The sequence below is a fragment of the Neovison vison genome, chromosome 11 (genome assembly GCF_020171115.1).
Source record: "Neovison vison isolate M4711 chromosome 11, ASM_NN_V1, whole genome shotgun sequence".
Taxonomy (NCBI): Eukaryota; Metazoa; Chordata; class Mammalia; order Carnivora; family Mustelidae; genus Neogale; species Neogale vison.
Window position 1 is genome coordinate 157,207,746 of NC_058101.1, and position 22,850 is coordinate 157,230,595.

At 40.7% G+C, this 22,850-nt stretch overlaps 1 protein-coding gene across 1 annotated transcript in view; it reads right to left on the reverse strand.

The window, feature by feature from the left end:
• The window catches only part of GALNTL6 (polypeptide N-acetylgalactosaminyltransferase like 6), a 1,226,826-nt gene that overhangs the window by 52,865 nt on the left and 1,151,111 nt on the right, over positions 1–22,850 (reverse strand). Inside the window, exon 10 of the mRNA XM_044225096.1 lies at positions 11,502–11,723. Within this exon, the coding sequence (XP_044081031.1) occupies positions 11,502–11,723 (222 nt within the window). The remainder of the gene's footprint in view (positions 1–11,501; positions 11,724–22,850) is intronic.

Here is a 22,850-nt window from a genome sequence, read left to right on the forward strand (position 1 = left end):
CCTATTATTGGTATGTTTCTGTCTGTTTATCCTTGCATTTCCAAGTAGTTTCTACCCTTATAAAAGCTGTTTTTCTATAGATTGTGGTCTCTGGTATTGTATCTTTTTGGTCTCTTAACTTTTTAACTTTTTTTCTCCCCTATCCTACCCTGTTTCAAATTAAAATTCTACTTCTGCTCCTTTTTTTTTTAAAGGTTATTTATTTATTTATTTGACAGAGAGAGACACGGGCGAGAGAGAGAACACAAGTGGGGAGGGCAAAGTGGGAGAGGGAGAAGCAGGCTTCCCGCTGAGCAGGGCTCGATCCCAGGACCCTGGAGTCATGACCTGAGCAAAAGGTACACTTAACAACTGAGCCACCCAGGCACCCCTCAACTTCTGCTTCCTTATAACTTGCTTTGTCTGGTATTTCTATTGTATTCTTCCTTTTTTTTTTTTTTTAAAGACTTTATTTATTTGTCAGAGAGAGAGGGAGAGCGAGCGAGCACAGGCAGACAGAATGGCAGGCAGAGTCAGAGGGAGAAGCAGGCTCCCTGCCGAGCAAGGAGCCCGATGTGGGACTCGATCCCAGGACACTGGGATCATGACCCGAGCTGAAGGCAGCCGCTTAACCAACTGAGCCACCCAGGTGTCCCTTCTATTGTATTCTTTAATCTCTAATCATTCTGTAAAATTTTGGTTTAGGTATGTCTCAGCAGACAGATTTGCTTTAATGGTCAATATAGAATTTTTCCTTTTAGTGTATTTCTATATACTAATTATATATTTGTGACAGCTCTGACATATTGATTTGTTATATATTTACTGTAGCTACGTGATCACTATGTGATCCATTTTCTTTTCTCTTTGTAATCTTTGGTATTTAATATAATCTGTATTTTTTTGTTCTACTATTTACATTAATATTATATGTAATATTTGTTGATTCCATTTTTTAAAAGATAATGTCTAATTTTTTTCTAAACAATACCAGTTAGTAATAATCTTTTCTCCTTTTCTTCCTTCTTCTTCAGTGTATAAACATAGGTGATATTCTTTTAACTCTAGATAATGCCTTTGGGACAATCAGTGAACTCATTCTGCTCCCACTTACTTTCTCTATTTGTAGTTGTATTATTTCTGCATTGTCAGAGCTTATAAAATTTGCATATTCTTCTATCCTTATAGCCAGTTTCTACCAGACTTTAGGTCAACCTTTTGACATCTCTTGGTTTCTTTTTTTAATACTTTTAATTAATTAATTAATTAATTAATTTGAGAGAGAGTGAGCAGCCATGCATGTTGGGGGTTGGGCAGAGGGAGAGGGGGAGAGAGAGACCCTGAGGTCATGACCTGAGCCCAAATCAAGATGTGGTCACTTAACCCACTGAGCCACCCAGGACCCCTTACTTTTCTGATTCTGATTCTCTAGTATGTTTCTCTGAAAGACTCTTGGGAAAAACAATCCATGAGTTCTTCAGGGTTTATAACCATTTTTTGATGGCCTCCATACTTGAGGCATAATTTCTCTGGATATAAAATCTTTGGCTCTAAGACACCTGGGTGGCTCAGTTGGCTAAGCATCTGCCTTCGGCTCAGGTCTCATGATCTTGGGGTCCTGGGATTGAGCCACACAGGAGCTCTGCATTCAGCGGGAGCCTGCTTTTTCCTCTCCCTCTACCCACCCCCACCGGCTCATGCGTTGTCTCTCTCTTTCTCTTTCTCAAATAAATAAATAAAATCTTAAAAAAGATCTTTGGCTCATATTTTATCTTTTAGAGCATCTTTACAATGTTGTTCATTGTTTTCTGGTACAAAATGTTTGTGCTTCAAAGTTTTAGTTAGGTTTTTTTTGCTTTGATGCATAAAATTGCCTTTTTTCATTTAAAAAATACAATGATTTCACTAGAAATGTCTCCGTATTGAGAAATTGAGTTTCTCAACTATAGCTCTTTTAATATGTAGGTTCAAATATTTTATTTTATGAAGATTTTCTTGAGTTACTGTTTTATGTGTTTGTTGTCTTTCATTCTGGGAGGAGGTTCTTTTTGTGAATTCCTGTTAAATCGCCTTTGCATCTTTGTCGTTCCAGCTCTTTGGTTGAGTCCTTTTGTTTCTTTTTCCTTCTTCCGCTTTGTTAATTTCATTCTTCTCTCTTCTAGCCTCAGTTTCTCTTACTGTGCTTTCCATGGGGTCCACTTGCCACTCTGTTCCTCCAATTTAGCCTTCATTTCTAAGATGCTCTTTCTTTTCTTCTCTTTTCTTTTCATTCCTGAATTTTCAACTCTCTTTCCACATCATCATGCTTCCTATCCTCTTGGACATATCCTTTCTGAGCTGTTCTAATTCTGATGTGGATAGTTCCTTCAAGCTTTGATTGTTTTTAGGATTCCTTTAGTCCATTTTGAACCTTATGTTGCATTTTCCCTCATTTTTGTGGCTACATTTGTAGTATGTTTTCATTCTCTGTTGGAACTTTATTGGGTTCACTTTTATCTTTATCCCTGTCGAATATCTCTGTGTGGGGTTTTATTGTAATCTGCTTTTATTTTCTATCTATAAATAAACTCGTTTTCTTGGGCGAGTAGAAGAAAGTTCCTCTGTTGGGCTCTTTTCTCTTTGTTACTCTGATGTATTACAAACTATAGCCTCTCTGTCTCTCAGAGCTAAGCCAGATTTACAACAGCTTCCTGCCTCTGACTCCCGTGTTGTCTAGAGTTCCAAGGGCCTTTCATTGCAAAGCAGCCTTTTCCCCTTTAACTGTGTTTGTTGTTCAGGACTTTCTGAGATCTACCTCAGACACTTCCTTCTCTCCTGTTAGAAGCTTTTGTCTCCCCAGCATCCGCAGTGTTTCATTTTGGATTAGATCATCAGCAGGTTTTATCTTTTTTCTTTTTTTTCCCAGGAGGGCAGGTGTGGGCAACAGAAAGGAAAAGAATGAGTCTCCATCCTTCCAAAAAAGAGAGTATTTTGGAGAGTTTCTGAGATAGGTGTGGGCTTCAGCAGGGTTGACATTCCCATGGCCCCTTCTGGTTTCTCATCTTTTTGGGCTTGTCCTCAGCTTGGAACCTATGAGAATGTCTTGGAATTTTACTGGTAATTTGCAGAGTAGATTGCTTTATTTCTGTCCTGTAAAAGATTGTCTTTTTCTGGGAATGAATATTTGTTGATTTTTAATTTGCAGCTTCTAGAACTGTCAGTACTGTCTTTTTTCTTTATTCCCAGCTCCACACCTCTGCCGATCCCACACAAGACCTGCCGCTGTCTGCTGCTCAGGTTACACTCACCCATATCCTGCAGTTACTTTCCCAGTTTTATGTAATGTGATAGCCGTATTATGTTTTTTCTTCGCCATCCTAAATGTTCTGTCTGGTTTTTGTGATTAAATAAAACCATACTGCTGCTGTGTGTTTAGCATTGGAAATCTCAGTATATCTTAAAGCAAGAATATTGTAGAAAATCTAGCTTTTTATTTCTGGCATCACACCTTGTGGGTTTTCATTATTTCCAATAGAATGGCAGTATTTGAATGTTAGGATGTGGAACAAAACTGTTTGCTGCAAACTTGTAGGCAATACTGGCAAAAAAACATAGGCAAAGAGCCCGGATATGTGTAATTAGTTCTGAATGACTTGGGTCTAAAACAAGACTGGAAAAAAACTGATTTGTCCTTCCCGTTTTAGGGATTGGGCTAGAAAGTTAAGCTCCTTCTGAAATTAACTTTTTATGTTAGTCTCTCTTCCCAAGGAGCCCAAGGAATAGGACATCTGGGGTGCCTGGGTGACTCAGTGGGTTAAAGCCTCTGCCTTTGGCTCAGGTCATGATCCCAGAGTCCTGGGATCGAGCCCCACATCAGGTTCTCTGCTAGGCAGGGAGTCTGCTTCCCTTCCTCTTTCTGCCTGCCTCTCTGCCTCCTTGTGATCTCTGTCTGTCAAATAAATAAATAAAATCTTATAAGAATAGGACATCTTATCCAGAAATTGATCGATGAGTAGGGATCACGGACAACAGAAGCTCAACAGAAAAAGTTACATCTCCACAATAAGGGAAAGATCTGAGGTGAGAAGTGATTTAGCCAAATATTACAGGGTTGTTGATTAGACAGAAACAGATTTTGGAAATCTAAGCTGGTCAAAGTCAATTCTTGAAACTCAATATTAATAGGAAGAAAGATAACTCAAGCAGATCAAAAAATGTAAAGAGAAAATTGTGAGAAAATAAAACATGGAGAAAGTATTTACCTACAGAGGCAGGATGAAAGCACAGGAACCTTTATCTTCAGATCACCCAAACCAAGATAGGCTGCTCCCAAAATCTAAGACTGAACAATGCCATTAAGGCAGATAAAAATATTTCTGTTGTGAATGTAAGGGACTACTCACTTTTAAGCAGTGCACTCTCTGTACCTCTCAGAATCTGGGACCAGGCCAGGCCAGCGAAGACCAACTGCTAACAGCACATTGAGAGGACACCTGGGGAAATATTGGCTCATATTCTTAACTACTGCCTGTCTGCGAATGAATAAAACCAAATTCTGAGCTCCAGAATGTATTCTGGCATCAGTCTGGATCACTTAGAATTGACCTCCACTTTTTCCCACTTTTATTCCAAGACCCCAAGAATTGTCCTCATTTTTTGTGGTGCTCATTCCTGCGCCCAACCCAAGCCTGTGGATGGTCACCAGGTTTTTAAGGCTGTCAGCTGCTGCGGAGGCCACTCAGCTCTAAGCCAGCTGTGCATTTGGTTAAAGAATGGGGTAGGAGAGAGCTCTGCCTTTGTCCGTGACTAGAAAGATAATAGTGAATTTTTTCTAGTTATGCCAATTCCTGAGGCCTGCATTGGAAATCTTGCTATGATAACTGAGTGAGCCTCAAATTCTATTAATTTTATGTCATTTTTGGAATTAGAAAGGTACCAATCATCATTGGAGATTAAGATGAATTAATAATTAAGCTAACATAAGCTTAAAGTTTCTTTTACTCCTGTCATGTGAACCCCCAAAGGCATATGTTTATGTGTGTAAAACGTGTATCAGTATGAATACATATGTTTTTAAGGAAGAACAAAATAGAAAAGACTGAATGTTTTGCTTGGTATATTTATGTGAGAAGAAAAAAAAAATCTGTTAGCTCTGAAACACCTCTGATTCCATTAAAGTTGGGCCAAATTGTCACTGTTATGGCACTAAGATGTGCAATTTTTGTTTCCTTCGAAGATTTTATTTGTCAGAGAGAGAGAGAGAGAGTGAGAGAGACAGAGAGAGCACAAGCAGGGGGAGTGGCAGGTGGAAAGAGAAGCAGGCTCCCCACTGTGCAGGGACTGGGACTGGATCCTAGCACCCTAGGATCACAACCTGAGCCAAAGGCAGACACTTAACCGAATGAGCCACCCAGTTGTTCCACTAAGATGTCCAGTTTTACTCAGCTGGGAATATGGAACTAAAATAAATTTTATCATAAGACACTTCAAGTTTGCCTTCAACTGTCTCAACCGTTGAGAACTCAGAAAACACACAGTAAAATCTGAAAATATAATGCGGTTCTTTATGTGTTCTTACATTTTTCTCAACCTCCTTGTTGAGCTCCAGAGAAATGAATTAGCATAGTGTACCGGCATTGCCACTGCCTGGGAAAATAAATGACAGATCAAGTCAACTCTAATACACTTAGAGAATGACAAATGAGCTCTGAATGACTGCTTAATTTAATGATCTGGTTTCAACAGATAGCAGCTGAATGGCAGGGCCAGTCCCTGCACGGTTGCCAAGGGAGTGGCAGGACAACCCTTCCCCGCAGCTTTCCTGGTTGCAAGACTGGGTTGCAGGGGGAGGCGGGAAAACCGTCCACAGCTCTCCCAAGGGGACACAAGAAAGTCTCCCTCATTGTGCCAGAAGTGCTGGCTTTGACCTCTGCATTAAACGGGGCAGCATTTACACAAGAACCGGTTTGAGAGAGACACCATCACATCCTCAGATGGTCCTTCCGGATAACACCCCGCCTAAGGCCAAACTTCCTTTCACGTAAGCTGATAGGGAGAAATCTGAAAAGCCTGTAGGTGAGAATGTTAGAAGAAAGAGGAAGAAAGCAATTTAAAAGAAGTCAAGTGCAGCAGCAACAAAGGAGGGGAACCGGAATTCTCGAGGGCGCCGTTCTCTGCGAAGGTTCTGCAATTCCCGGAGACATTAATGTCGAGGAAGGAATTTAAATAGCAGCCGAAGCAGTTCGGCACTGAGATGAATTTTTAAAATAAAGATTTAAAAAAAGTTTTGCACCACTGCAAGAAGACAGACGGATGCGCCCAGATTGGCACATTGAGGACAGAAAGCAGACACATCTCAAAGGCGTATCTGGCGCCGGTTGGGAAAGGCACGTTTGTCTGTTTTACATCTTTTATTCCCTCTTACACATGATATTTGGGATTCTGCAGAACTCTGCTTTTTGGACTCTAAAGGAGTACTATAAATGTCTTTAGCAAATTCATGAATTCTAAGGAGGGGAAGGGGTAAGAAGGAGAAAAATAATAGGAAATTCTGCTTCTTTCATTTAGTATCTTGACACAAAAAAGGCACTCCATATGTGCCTGGTTTAAGAATAGTTTTTCACTTTAAACTTGCTCTTACCCTATCCAGCACAGCCGTGTGGAAAAGCACACGGCTTCTATCTGAATGGCACAAAAGGATGCTCGACTTAGGACACGGCTCAAAACCCTGTTTCTTTCCCCTGGGCCGCAGGTCACCCACCACTCCGCCTGGTCTGGCCACTCGCTGAGGGAGTCACTCCCGCAGGATGGAGTGACTTCTACCCTGGAGAGCACTGCTGTGTCAGATGTGACTTTAATCTCCTCTTGCCTTTAAGTAGGAAGCTGGCAGGGAGAGTTTGGAAATTGCCAGAACAGAGGATTCTCACTTTTGGATTTTTCCCTTTTTCTCCTGAAGGTTTCAGAAGAGAACATTGAGTATCTTGCTTGACTATCCTGGGGACTGTAGACCCGAGAGTACATCAAGATGGGTTCCCTGAGAGTCGACCTCAAATTCTTCCTGGCCGAGCTTTCCAAGTGGTGCATGATGAACGGCCAACAAGGGAAGGCACGGAGGCTCTTCCTCTGTGTGGTAGAGCGGAGTAAGGATTCTGTGTGCCCCATGGAGGTTCTGGGCAGAGCAGTGAGTGGCAAGGGGGACAACAGGGAGCCCAAATCCTCCATTCATTCATCATTCATTCGGTCAGTGAATATTTATTATACGCATACTCTATGCCAAACACTTTTTTTTAACTGCTGAAGAGTGGTAGTAACTCCACAATTCAACAAAATCTCTGTGTCATGAATCTTTCTTCCTAGTGTGAGAAATAGATGAGAAACATGGTAAATGAATGCATTATAGAACTTGTAATAGAGTGATGGATGCTGAGGAGAAAAATGAAGCAGGGAAGGGGAATTAGGGAATGTACAAATCTAAGTGGACGTGTGTGTGTGGATTGTTGCCCCCAGTGGGATGAACAGTGAAGGCTTTATTGAGAAGATAATTTTTTTGAGGAAGGGTTGGAAGAAAGCAGATCCTTTGAGGAAGGATCAGAAGAAAGGAGCCATAGGATTCCTGGGACGGGAGGACTTTAAGTAGGAGGAGCAAGTGCAAAAGCCCTGGGGTGCGATTTTGCCTGGCCTGTTTGAGGAAAGGTGATGAGGTCAGTGTCCCTAGAGAAGAGGAGCCCAGGGGGCGAATAGTAAGATTCAAGGTGAGAGGGGATGCAACAAGGGTCAGATCATTCAGGGCATGCAGAAGGACTTTGAATTTTACCCCAACAGAGATGGTAGCCATCTCTACCATGGAGGAGTGGCCAGATCTTCCATTTTTAGTGGACTCTGTTCAGAACAAGCAAAAGGGAGGGAGGGCAGATGCAGAGAGATGAGTTAGCCAAACTTGTCAAGGAAATGAGTAGCAGTTTATAGGCTATTTATGGCCTGTACCGTATCCTTTACAAGGTGGGTTCTAATAACCAGCGCCAAAAATTGCCTAAGCACTTCATTGTTTACCCAGAATCAGGCTGGCGCACGGCAGCAGGTGGAAACCGTTCCAAGTACAAGTGCATAAAACAGCCAGTTATCCTGCTTTGGGCACAGATCTCCCATAAAGGATTCTTGTGTTTACATTGCTGGAGGTTTGTGGTTCCTTTCTAGAACCGCTTTCAAAGAGTCACAGAGTCTGCTTTTCCCTTTTCCCTTTCTTACAAAAATAGCAATTGACCTTTTTACATTTATTTAGGAGATTTGCCCATTCTAACAATTAATTTAAAGTTTATAGGAAATTTAAACAACCCTCTCATATACTGGTTTGGGTCCTGGAACAGAAAAGGGACATGAGTGAAAAAAACTGGTGAAATCTGGCTAAAATCTGTAGTTTAGTTAATAGCAGCGTACTGATGTTAATTACTTAGTTTAAATGAGCTGTGGTCAATGTGGCAAACCTTCGGAGGTTAACATCGGAAGAACTGAGGTAAACTTTGGGTACCATCTTTTGCAACTCTTCTGCAAATTTAAAATTATTCCAAAATATAAAAAAAATTTTTTTTAAAAAGCCCTCTCAAAGGGAAAAGGAAAACATCAGAGTGATCACTTCAAAAGAGTTCTTTTCCAAGATAAAATGATCCATAGAAATATTCTTCACATTTAGTGATTTTTATCCACTGTTAAGGAGTAGGTTGCTATTACCTCATGGAAAGTTGGAAATAGTTCTCTTTTTCATGATTTCCTTTAGATCAAGCTGCATTTCAACACTTCTCTTGCCTCCTGGATTAAATGTACAGGTACTATTTCTACTCTCAAGGATCTACTTGGCTTAGAAAATAGGTCTTTTTCATAGCTATTTACCAGTCCAAACCCTGTCACTTGTGGTTTTCCTTTCTTTTTGTCTTCCTCCAGTCTTCTAGTTTTCACTCTTGCTGTGGACCACACCTTCATTGAACAAACGCAACCGAACGCCACTGGCCTTTGAACTGTAGTCCCATTTTCTTCTTCTTCTTCTTCTTCTTTTTTTTTTAAAGATTTCATTTATTTATTTGACAGACAGAGATGACAAGTAGGCAGAGAGGCAGGCAGAGAGAGAGAGGGGAAAGCAGACTCCCTGCCAAGCAGAGAGCCTGACGCGGGGCTCGATCCCAGGACCCTGGGACCATGACCCACGCTGAAAAGGCAGAGGCTTTAACCCACCAAGCCCCCCAAACGCCCCCCCCCCCATTTTCTTCTTTCCTGAAACCTAGATATGACCTTTTTTTTTGCTTGCTGTGCTGAAGCTTTGGGGAAGAAATTTGCCCTTGTGTTAAAAAAACAATAGCAACAAAACAAAAACCCTGATCTTCTCAATGTCTGATTGTGTAGATCAGAAATGATGAATACAAATGTTCCATGGGCCTGGAAAGCTACATAAAGGTGTAAGATAGTCAAAGGTACTGAATAACAACCTGCTGGCATAGCTGACCTGGCCTTCAGATGGTTATTTTGACTTTTCTTGGGCCGTTGTGTCTTTTTCTCAGAAAATCAGTGGGATCTTTGAGTCTGTTTCCAAGCCAGGTGCTTTACAAATACAGGTTGTGGTTTAGTCAGGTTCGAAGGAAAAATGTGACCTGTTGCAAATGGAAGTAGTAACCACATAGGAACCAAAATATATGTTTTCACATAAGATGGAGAAAAGCTTGACGAGATTTCTCACTAGCTGCGGATCAGGCAGTGATGTTGTGTGAGGTCTTTAAGAATATTTCTGAGTCCCTAAATCAGGACTACATTTAAATGACAACAGGTGGTAGACAGAACCTGAACCAAAAACACCTCACAAAGGCACTGTCCTGCTTACTGAACAACAAATTCCTGTGTCATACCACGCGTTAGACTAGGAAAGCTCTTCGTGGGGTCTACTTTACATTTCCACCACTAGAAATGAAGTCTGCGGTAGATACCTCAAACTAAGGGGAGCAGACTAATATGACTAATATTCCAGGGAAACTTTAATGAAATGTTCAAGATGCAAAGTATCAGATCAGATTGCTAACTGGCTTGAGCAGCCTGTATTAGGACCCCATGCACATTCAAAAACATTCGGCAATGAAATGTGCAGTGATGTTCTTGACCTTGACGCTCTCCTTTATGCCTCAGGTATCCCAGGTCCAGGCAGAGGAGATCCTTTTGACCCTTTTGGCAAAACAGGCAGTGCGCATGGAACACTTTCCAGGGGGGGCTGGGACCGCTCACCCAATTACGCTGCCTCAGTCTCCTGGTTACTGCAGCTACGCCCTGGGACAACCTGTATTCACAGCTTTGCCAGGCTACAGACCAGACACCAACCAGGCTAAGGCATGTTCTCCCCCCACACCATAAAACCAAAGACAATGATGAAAAGGCTCCCCCTCAAGGCACCACTGTTACCTCCTGGCTTCTGAAAGCCTTGAGAACGAGGACAGTGCTAGCTTCCCACCCAGCCTGCAATTTTCCCCTCACGGCCTCCTGTTAAAAGCAGACTGAATTGCTAGGATAAATCCATCTTATCCAATTTTAGTCCTTGCTTTAGCATATGCTTTTCTATGAGGAGAAAGCTATAGTAACAGGACAGAATGGAACTGCGCCCAGCACAATAGTCCTTTCTATGCAAAAAGATAAGATATTTTAAATTTGGGAACTGGGGCTATTCAGTTCTTTCCATTTTAAGTCATGAAGTGAAATCGAAAAGCAGCATTCTGAGGTGGAAAGGGTAGTGCCTATTGAAGCAACCGATATGACTCCTCCATGTGCCACAGCTGTGGGTGTTATGAAAAAGCATTTCTTCATGAGGCTGCATAGTAGCTCTGGCTAGGAAAATAGTCAAGCCACTCCGTTACCTCATCCATGCATATGCCAATAGCTACATGGCTATGCATGGAGGTCTGGGGGAGAGGGGGTTCTATCCTGGAGATCAGGTCACACTTACTGATACTCTAGGGTAACAGCTATTTGCATACTCTGCAAGCTCTTATGGCAATTTCACTAATCTCAAATACATAGAAATATTTTCCAGGTGTATTAAAAAAAAATCCATTTGGAGAATCCATAGAGGGTCTGGGTGGGACTATCAACGCTGAGGACTGAATGTTTCTCCCTGGCAATTTCTTTTCTTTTCTTTTCTTTTTTTTAAGATTTTATTCATTTGAGAGAGTCCAAAGAGGCGGGTGTGGGGGAGGAGCAGAGGGAGGAGGGAGAGGAAGAAGCAGGCTCCCTGCTGAGCAGGGAGCCCCACACGGGACTCGATTCCAGGACTCCAAGATCATGATCCCCATCCCAAGGGCGGACACTTCACGGACTGAGGACTGAGACACCCAGGAGCCATCCACAACCACCCCCCCACCCCGGCAATTTCTAAAAAATGCTGGACATTGATTTATCAGAGGTGATTTACGCTAATCTTACTGGGCTCTAGGGCAGAGGAGCCGGTCCCTCCCGCCACCTGAGCCCAGGAGAGATGGACACGCTGAGGCAAGAGCGGGTTTCATGCAGCCTCTCCTCACCTCCCCCCAGGCCGCCGGCGGGGGCTCCACTGGAGGGTAGTACTTAGGCACATCCCAGGCTACCGCAGCCATGAACCATTTGAAGTCCTTGCACTTGAGCTGTTTGCGCAGTTCCTTCTGGGCGGAGATGTCCCCGGTGGAGAGGTGCCTGTATTCTGGGCGCCGCTGGTAAATGTACTCGGCGAATTCATCCATCCAGGTCTCAGCCACCCGCTTCAGGTTCTGTGCAGCAGAAAAGAATGCCATTTATTTGACCTAGGCACGCAGAGGGTGATTTTCGTTGCCCTAGAACTGGAAAAAGTATAAGAGATTCGACAACCGCCCAACCGCAGGCAGCGCTGGTTGGTGGTTTTTTAATAAATGGGAGTTTTCATAACTGGGAGGGGGTGTGATATGGTTAGTCTGAGGCCTTGCACGCATTTCTGCCTCTGGCATGGGGTTCAACGACTGGTTAGGTAATTTATCAGAGTTGTTAAATTTCAGCTTACGATTACATCAACTTTCTCATCCCTCCTGTTATTTCGTGATTATAAATTCTTTTTTTTTTTTTCACGCAAAACTAAAGGAGTTGAAACTGGAGATAATGAAGTCCTTCTCAGGCATCAAATTGCTTAAACCCTTTCAAGGAACAGTTAGGATCTTGGAAAGAATGAGGACAAACAAGCTGTTACTCTTTTCTCCCAATTACAGAGACAACCCAGCATTACTAAATTCAAGACCTTGTGTTCTGATGATATTTTCTATGTACAATTCCACTAAGCAGAATTCAGTAATTTACTGCACAATGAAGCGTAATGAAGCTAAGGGAAGCACGAACTAGCCGGGCTTCTCTGCGGCTGTTTCCATGGGTGAAGGAAGCAGGAGGCTGATGATAGGGAAATAAACATGCTCCATGGGTGTGGGAGACCGTGTGGGCCCTGGGGAGGAAGCTCAGCCCTTTCCTAAGTTTTGAGATGGCGCAAATAACTCATCTACTCCAAGCCTCACATGCCTCACCCGAGAAGACTTAGATAGTAATTCGCACCTACATCATGGGAGTGGTTGTAGGATTGACTGAAGTAACATGTATGAAACAGTTGTGCTAGTACCTGGCACACAGTAGGTATTATGGATATTCTTATTATTAGCAGAAAGTAATTAGAGTAATTGGAGGTCTAGTGTTGGGCTTGGCCACAGATGAACTGAATTGTTCCCGTGGTCTTTAGCTGAGATGAGATGTGCTCTGACACTCCTTTAGGCATACACACACACACACACACACACACACGTCTGTAGATACATATATACATGTGTACATATGTATATATTAAATATAACGTAATATATATACATAGTATATTTGTATATGTATAACATATATGTAATATAATATATATACATATATATGTATATATTAAGATTTTATTTATTTAACTGAGAGAGAGCACCACCAGGTGGAGAGGCAGGCAGAGGCAGAGGAAGAAGCAGACTCCCCGCTGAGCAGGGAGTCTGATGTGGGTCTTGATCCTAGGACCTTGGGATCATAACCTGAGCTGAAGCAGACGCTTAAACAACCAAGCCACCAGGTGCCCCCAAGCTCTATCATATTAAGCACTGGTGAGAGCAACTGAGTTGTTCAGAGGGTCTGAGTTCTGATGTCCCCAGCTTGTCGCCTAGTTTCCTAGCCGGGGTCCCATAGGCTTTGGCTCTTGTTTTGTGTTTGAATTTCTTATTTCAAATGCCCAGTTGCTGTGACATGGACCCTTCCCTTCAGTTTCTCATTTGTACTTGGAAGATAACGTGAGCAGAATGACTGGAAATTTTAATAAGATCCAGGCATAAGTGACTAAAGGAAAAACTAGTGATATTTAGGAAAATCATTTTCTCTTAAAAATGACTACAAAATCCTAATTAAGGCCTGGAGCTTTGCCCAGAGGTCTGCTGGGAGTCAGATCTCCAAATATCTTAGTCCTAGTAAGATTGTACCCTTTTCTTGTTCTGTCCACCACTTCCACCTCCAGTGTCCCCGATGTGTCTCTCTTTCATCTAAGCTTCTCTCCATGCCACCCCCGACCACTCCCCACTTTCCCCACTACTTGCTTCCATGCGTTCCTTGGTTACTTTTGGATGCTGGCAGTCATGAGGAAGGGCTCAGTTAATACAGCAAGGTGCAGAAAAGATACAGAGCTACAAAGACTACTCTGATTTCTTGGTTGCCTCTGTGTTCCTTCCTTTCCAAGACTCCTGACATTGAAAGTGTAAGAATTTTTTTCTGAGGGTTTATTATTTGCCATTGCTGTGCTGCCTGACATCCCAATAGCATTGCCTTGCCCATCAACACTTTCCACGCCCCTAACTCCTATTTACCTCGACAGACCATCAGAGCCAAAATCAATGTTGTTTTGTAATAGTGAAGCCCTTGCCACACATTCTGCACTGCCTGATTTGTTTGGAGAAAGATAAGGAAACAGGTGATGGTGGAGACTCCTGCTTTGTGATGACGTCATGTGCTATACACATCTGTAACATTTATGTCTGAGTCTTCACCATCATCTTGCCATCTACCTTTCATTCTGATAAACGTTGTGGATGAAATGCTTGGTATTTTTATCTGTCCTTGGACAGACAATTTTTATGATTAACAAAAAGATTCAAAGATAGAATGAAAAAATTAGTCAATAATTTATTAAAACTTTATTTATATTCAAATTAGATTTTAGGCTGAGGTTCCTACTTTTATCCTAAAATCCAATTATTATTTAAAATGGAAATATTTAATTTCTACTGCTTTATGTTTCTCTGATAAATGAAAGTGAAAAAAGGCAAGGGAATATAAAAAAGCAGAGGCAAAGAGGTAAATTACCCAGGAGTAATGAGAAAATGACTTTATTAGGTAGAGACATGCCTTAAAAATTCTGATAGCTTTGTCACTAAGCTACCTATTTTGACATGTGTACATGAGCTCTTTTAGACTGTAAATTCCATGAAGTTACGTATAGATCTGTTTTTAATTAAAAAACCCAGCACCTTGAATGATTCCAAGCACATGTGTGTGCTCATCGGGGCATGCTAATTATTAAATTAAAAATATATTATAAACTGAATGTGAACAAATTCATAATGTGTGCATATATCCAATGGTAAAGGTGCTGAAATAGGAAAAAATTGTTTCAAAGTGCTGGTACCAAAGGGTATAAATTTGTTATCTTAGATTTTTTTAAAAAAAGATTTTATGCATTTATTTATTTGAATGGGCAGAGAGAGAAGCAGACTCCCCATGGAGCTGGGAGCCCGATGCAGGACTCGATCCCAGGACTCCGGGACCACGACCCGAGCCGAAGGCAGTCGCTTAACCAACTGAGCCACCCAGGTGCCCTGCTTTGGATTTTTGAAATAGAAATAGAGTTATTATAAAATTCAAAGAGGAACTCAGATGATCAGCTCAGATGCATTCAATTGGAAATGACTCGAGGTGTCATGATAAATGTTAGCCAGGATAAGTGTCATCAATAAGTAAACGGAGTAGGAGACAACACACTGGTAAATTGTCAACAACTTTAGGGAAGTAAACCAGGATGGTTAACCAGCCTGGTAGCTTTTGTGTTATCACGTCCATTTCAAATTGAAATAAACTCGGTTGCAGGTTAGGTTTGCTGATTTCCCAAACACTCTAAAGGAAGCAGCAGGATCATGAATGTATTCCAGGGATAATGTCAAATCATCCTTTTTTGTAGCTTTCCAGGAGATGGGAAAAGAAAAACAGCACGATAATTGCAAAAACTGTAAGAGCTAGTTTCCCCCAGCAATGAGCATTACATAAACATTTAACCATAAATACAACATCTTGCCCATTCTCTAATGTTCCCAATGACTCATTAGACATCCTCCATTATAGACACTCTGTTCTCTGAATTGAATTTCCTACCAGGAGGAAAGTTTTTATCTAAAGAGTCGATTATTATACTTAAGGAATAGTCCTCACTCCCACACAGTGCAGGTGACTGGCCAGATAATACCATTCTGAAGTCATTATTCTGGAAGTAACAATAGTCTGTGCTCACTTGCCACTGTAATCCGCACATGGTTTTGGGGAAAACACTGGAACTGCAGCTGAGAAATATTACAAGCAGTTGCAAAAGTTTTATTGGCCTTTTATAGATTGAAGAATAAATTCACTCATTCCAGGAAATGAAATAATTCTATACACATTTAAGTTCATTGTGATATTTCTATAGGAGCCTACAAACACACATCCAAATACATGGAGGTAACGGGAAAGGAGCAAACAGCCTTCTCACAGAAGCATTCTCAGCTGTGTACACATGATCGTGCAGTTGAGACATCTAATCTCATCTCTTGTCAGAGATGGGAACAAAGAGAAAAATAAATCAATCTGAGTTGGCCCATCTCTCCCTAGGATTGGTTAAATGAACCCTGGTGAAGATGCGAAAGGTCCAAAAAATAGTTATCAAGACAAAAGAAGGAATAAAGAATGGACCCTGGCAGATCTGTATGTGCAATCATGTACTCCCAAAGTATCTGAAGTTGGGTCTATCAAGGTTGTCTCGTACCCACGGAGCCCGGTGTTAGCTGGGATTCCTGTTATTTGAGACTTAAATAGAATTGCTTCAAGACAAATTACACATTCTTTTCTTCCTCAAGATCTGTGTGGATTCCCAGGGCTTGGTGTTCACACATTCATCCTTCGCTCTGGTTTCCTGTTGGGGGACCTTTCTTTCCTACTGGGGGCTTGCCCCAGGCTTGTTTTCTCTTCTCTGTTTTGCAGAGCACTGAGCAGGGAGCCCGTGTGCTTCTCCTCACCTCTCAAACACTCCCCAGGTAGATTACTAAGGTATGGATTGTGATGGCAGATTCGAGGGCTGTGGCAGATCTTCAGGTGACAAGGCACAGCCGATGACATGGGTGGGATACTTGACTTCCTTCATATTCTTTGGCTGCTCTAGAGAATTTCTCCTTGCCAAAATTTCTTCTGTCTTTTGACCCCCTACCATCCTGCTGTCCTCAAAATTTCCCCTTAAGTCTCCTCAGTAGGACTGCACCAGAATGTCTTCGTTTCTTCTCCCTTGTCATGCAGAGTGAATCCGCTTTCTCTTTGTCTGTTTCTGCTTACACTGGCCAGCCCCTGAAGCCTATCATTCCATAGCCACAATGTCCTTTCCAGGTGTTTTACTGGGAAAAGATGATTCCCCTAAAAGAAGTTTGACAGCTGGCTCTTGAGTTACTCCTCACCAAACATTTTGTTGTAGAAGGGTGGCCCACTGTTCAAGACATTCTCCAGAGGGTCCCTAATAGTCCTCTTGAATTTTATTCTCCTTCAAGAGACCTCTGCTTATGGGATCTGCTCTGTTCATTGCCACTTAAAAAATGCAGTTATTTCCTGGCTTTTCCCATACGGTTTCACCTGCTTCAATGTCCTTCTTCTCCTTACTTGTCTGAACTCACCCATTAAGAAACTCTTCTTATTCTCCCCAAGTAGAGATGCCAGATAAAATGTGGGACATGTAGTTAAATTTGAATTTCAGTTACATAACCAATAACTTAAAAATATGAGTGCAATTGATAATGCTTGCATTATCAATATTACATGTGTTAAGTTGAATTGAATTGAATTAAATTAAATTAAACAAGGAGGCCACTAGACTTGAGGTGCTCCTAATGTTATGGTGATTTACCTATGCAAACCAAAATCCAAGATTGTAAATATCTCAAGATTATGAAATCAAAACACTAGGCACAACCAATCACAAATAGACAACTAGGCTCTAAGCTATAGCCATTCAAATTATTTCCTTTCTTTTCTTTTGTATTTTTCTCTGTGTTCATCTTTGCCCTTAATCACTTCCAGTTTGACACGTCCCAATTCAAATAGACTATTGCTCAAATAAACCCTTAAAATTTTTAATATGCTTTAGTGTATCTTTTAACACATGGGCCATAATTATGCTAACAAAGTTATTTATCTGAAATTCAAATTTAAGTGGGTGTCCTGTATTTTTTTATTTGCCAAATCTGGCAACCTTACTGCTGATATATATAATATGTGTGTAATATATGCTCCGTGATGGTTTTTTAAATTCATTAAGTGACTGTATATCCAGAATCTGGCATGCATATATATATATATATATATATATTATATATATATATATATATAATATATATATATTTATATATTTTTTAAGAATCTGGCATATCTTGATGCTATTGCCAATACATAGTGAATGTTTTGCTTCTGTGGAAATCATTCCAAAGAAGTTTCAGGCTCTCTGCAGAGAAGCCTGCCATAACACACAGTTGATCTAAATACGCTTCTTAATCCCACTGCTTTTCTTTTTCTAACAGGTGGGATCCCGCTGGCGCTCTATCTGGGAAGCAAGCAGGGAAGCAGCCACATCGTTTAAGATAACAGCAGTGCTAATTGGAAGCGGGAGGTGAGGGCTCAGCATGGCCAGAACGGACAATTTAGGGCTTACTGTTAACCTTAATCTGCAAATAAGTAGGTGGAGGCCTTCTGTCTCTTCACATCTGGGCTGGGTCCAGCCAGGCTCGGAGTGGGGGGCAAGGGAGACTGGGGGAGAGGGCCCAATCCTACTCCAGGTCAATCCAAGAGGTGTTCACCTGCTGGTTTTCCATCCAGTGTGAAAGTCATGTAACAGTTTGAGAAGGAGGGCTACTGGAGCTGAAGAATACATTCCTTTTTCCATGCAGAGAGCAAATGAAGATGTCTCTAGTTCTCTATTTTTTAAAAGCTGTAGATCTTCCTAATTCCTGAGTGATAAACGATATAAAAACTGTCATTCTGAGCACCTTCTCCGTACAAGACATTGATAACATTCTCTCTTTTTAGGTCGACCTCAGTGCTTTCCTGTGTGTTATCACACGCTCCTCCGTTCAACCCAAACCGGGATTAATCGCTCCTTTCTCAGGGTTGCCCAAATATTTATTCACACACTTAACACACTCAGCCTTATATTAACAATCTTTAGAATTCAAGGCTTGTTTTCTTTGCTCTGTATGACACTAAATCTTTTCATAATTCTAACACTCATGAGGTCTTTGAATTGGTATTTTACCAGGGACATTAAATCATGTTCTAGCTCAGCTTATAAGAACAGATTTCTGCCTCTGACTGACCATTTTTATTGTGCGACATGAAGAAAATAGATAGTTCCATTATACCTGCTGATTCATGACACTGCAGAAATCTCTCCACTAATTATTTCTTCTTGCCAGCAACATTTTAGACCCTGCTGTTTAATGATCCTAAAAATACAATCCCTATTCAGATTCTCAGCATATTATTTGGCGGTGGATGGTCTGGCCACAAGGCTGTGCCATGGGTGTACTGTCTGGGCCCCCTCACCTCCTGGTGTGCCTCCATTTCTTTGTGCAAAAAGCAATCCTTACATGGGCACCCGCCTGACCCCAGCCTGCACGCTGTGCTTGGGTCAATATTAAGCTATTGTATTACGATGGTTTTATAATAGATTTCTCTTTCTTCACTTTTTTTTTTTTTTTTTTTTTTTTGGTGCTTTTCCTCCAGCAATGGCTGGGAGCTAGCAAAGCCAAGCCAGTTTCTTAGTTGTCCCAGTCACTCACTATCCCAGGACTTCAGAAAATTCTGCCTCGATTTAAATGCATTTCTTTCCTCCTCTTTGATGCTTGAGAGACTCCCACCCAAAAGCCCTCTTATCACTGATAAAGTGATCAGGTCATCAAGGATAGAGCTCAAAAGAGAATCCCTTTAAGAGAGCCTCAACCTCACGACAATTATTCAGCCTAGCACTGCTTTCTCTCTGATCTAAAGACTTCTTTGAAGTCAGTGGGAATCCTTCAGCGTAAGGAGAGGGTGGCTAACCCAGTACTAAAAAGGAAAAGGGAGGCTTCTCTGACAGGCAGTTTCCTCTCTTCTTCCCCAAGGCGATGTGAGCTGTTTGCAACTGGTTACCTGCTCTGAGCTTTTTGACATAATTTAACTATATCTCTGTTCTGTCTTTTGACCGGATATTTTAGATCTTTATGGTAGTGTTTCCGATAACATTTAATGTAGCCTTTAGATGGAGGACAAACGAAGAACAGCTCTGCAAATTATTTAGCAACATATCTTACTAGAAAATGCATGTAAGCCTATAAAACAGCTTTACTGAGGAAAAACTGATATACAATAAACTGCTGATGTTTAAAGTGTTCAATCTGACACATTTTGATCTATGTCTATACTGGTGAAACCACCGTCACAATCGAGATAAGGAACATATGCATCACCTGCAAGTGTTTCCATATACCTCTCTCTGTTTCCTTTCTTAGGCACCTCTACCATCATTGCCAGGCAACCACAGATCTATTTTTTTCCTAATTATTAAGACCTAAATTTTTTCTATTTTTTTAGAGCAACTCTAAGATCACAGCAAAATTAGTGGTAGCTACAGAGATTTCCCATTTAGTCCCTGCCCCCACAAATTCATAGCTTCTCCCATTATCAACATCTCCCAACTGGGTGGTTCATTTATTACAATAGATGACCCCATATTGACATACCATCACCCAAAGCCCACAGTTTTGGGTGGTGAACCGTAGAAATCACTCTTGGTGTTGTACACTGATCTATTTTTTGTTCCCATAATTTAGTTTGTATTTTCTAGATTGATTAATTAATAAATTATATTTTCAAGAATTTTAAACAAATAGAATAATAAAGTATGCACTTTTGTCTGGCTTTTTAAACTAAGCATAATTGTTAAGTTCATCCATGTAGCTGCATGAATTTCTTTTTATTATATTGCAGTATGTAGTTATGCTACAATTCATTTCTCCTTTACCTATTGATGGACATTTGGGTTTTTCTGGTTTGGGGATGTTACAATAAGGCTACTATGAACAGTGTTTGTATGGACATTTGCTTTAATTTCTACTGGGTAAATATTTTGAAGTGTGTCTGGGCATATGTTAAGTAGTCTAACTTTTAATGAAACTGCTAAACTATTTTCCAAAGTGGTTGTTCCCTTTTCCATTCCCATTAGTATTGTGTGAGTATTCCAGTTAAACCATAACTTCAGGGAGGCACCTGGGTGGTTCAGAGGGTTAAAGCCTCTGCCTTCGGCTTAGGTCACGATCCCAGGGTCCTGGGATCGAGCCCCGCATCGGACTCTCTCCTTGGAGGAAAGCCTGCTTTCCTCCTCTCTCTCTCTGCCTACCTCTCTGCCTACTTGTGATCTCTCTCTGTCGAATAAATAAATAAAATCTTTAAAAAAAAACATAATTTCAGCACTCAGCATGGTCACTCTTTTTATTTTTCCCATTAAAAAAGTATAGTTTTAATTTATAGTTCCTTAATGCCTAATAATGTGAAGCATCTTCTCATGCACTTATTGATCATCTGTATATCTTATTTGGTAAACTATTTAAATCTTTTGCCCATCTAAAAAATAGTTTTTTTTTGGTGTGTGTTCTTATTATTGAATTCTGAAAGTTCTTTATATACTCTGGATACAAGATTTTCATTAGAAATGTGATAAAAATTTATTTAAACTAAAAAAAAAAAAAGTTTGCCATTCCTCCTACCCCTAATCCCTTACCTCTGGCAATCTATCTGCTCTCTGTATCTATGAGCTTTTATTTTCTTTTTAATATCACATGTAAAGGAGATCATGTATTTATCTTTCTCTATCTGATTATTTTACTTAGCATAATGTCTTTGAGGACCATCTATGTTGTTGCAAATGGCAAGCTTATTCTTTTTTTAGGGCTGAATGACATTCCATTGTATACCACAATCATGCATCAATGGACACGTAAGTTACTTCCATATCTTAGCTATTTTAAATAATGTTGAAATTAACATGAGGGTGTATACATTTCTTTGAATTTTCATTTCCATCTCTCAACAGAAACTTTACAGGCCAGAGGGAATGGCATGATATATTTTAAGTGCTAAAAGAAAAAATACTTCCAGCCCAGAATACTTTATCTGGCAAAACATCACTCAGAATTGAAGGAGAGGTAAGGAGTTTATAGACAAGCAAAAACTGAAGAAGTTTATCACCACTAAACTGGCCTTACAGAAATCTTAAAGGGAATTCTTTATACTGAAAAGAAAGGGCATTCTTTAGTGACAAGAACACATATGGAAGCATAAATGTCACTAGAAAGGTAGGTATATAGTAAAAGTAATGGGTTACTCAATTATAAAGATAGTATGAAGGTTAAAAAAAAGTGTAGTAAAGATAACTATGATTATAATAATTAGCTAAGGGATATACAAGACAAAAAGATGTAAAATGTGATACTAAAAAGATAAAGTACAGTGGCGGAGAGTAAAAATGTTGAGTTTTAGAGCAGGATCAAACTTAAGGTTTATCAACTTAAAATAGACTATTATAGATAGAAGTTGTTATATGTAAGCCTCAGGTTAACTGTAAGGACCTATTTAGCAAGAGGCTTTCATTAAAGTTAAGCTGTCCCTGCTCCCCTTCCCCCAGGGGATTTACTTAAAAACAAGTCCCAGAAACCAGCTCCAGGTAACAAAGCCCAGATACAAGGGTGGGTCAGGCCAGGTGGAGACACCCAAGCAGTGCAGGGTTGCATACTATCTCCCTAGCTACCAAGGAGTATGGGCCCCCACCCTTTGGGAGCCTTTTTGGCGCCAATCCTAATCAAGGTGTGGTAGGCTGGTTCAAATGTCTACTAGGGTAAATTGTAATTCAGTTGGTCACCTAGCATCACTGTGGAGTTTCCTGGGTGTGTTACAATCTCATTGGCCATTTGTGCATGGCCAGGCCCGACCTCATGGCCTTTGCCCTTAAAAGCTAGTCTGTGAAACAGAGAAGGGTCACCCTCTCTTATAAGAGGTGCGTCCCGAAGGTTCGGTTAGATTCTTGATGCTTGGTGCGAAATAAAGCTTTGCTTGACCTTTGCTTTATATCAGTCTCGCTCCTTTAATCACGGACCCATTATCGGGGCATAACAGTAGCCACAAAACAAAACCTATAGTAAGTGCAGGAAAGGCAAAGAGAAAGGAATATAAACATGCTACTAAAGAAAGTCATCAAACCACAAAGGAAGAGAGCAGGAGAAAAAGAAAGGAACAGAGAGGAAATAAAAAATAGTCAAAAAACAATTAACAGAATGGTCATAAGTACATACCTATAAATAACTAATTACATAACTATGTAATAAGTACATACCTATCAATAGTAACATTAATAACTAATGTAAAAAGACTAAATTCTTCAGTCAAAAAACATAGAGTGGCTGAATAGATTAAAAAACAAACAAACAAACAAACAAAACCCAACAAAACAAAATTACCCATCCCTGTGCTGCCTACAAGAGACTGACTTTAGATATAGG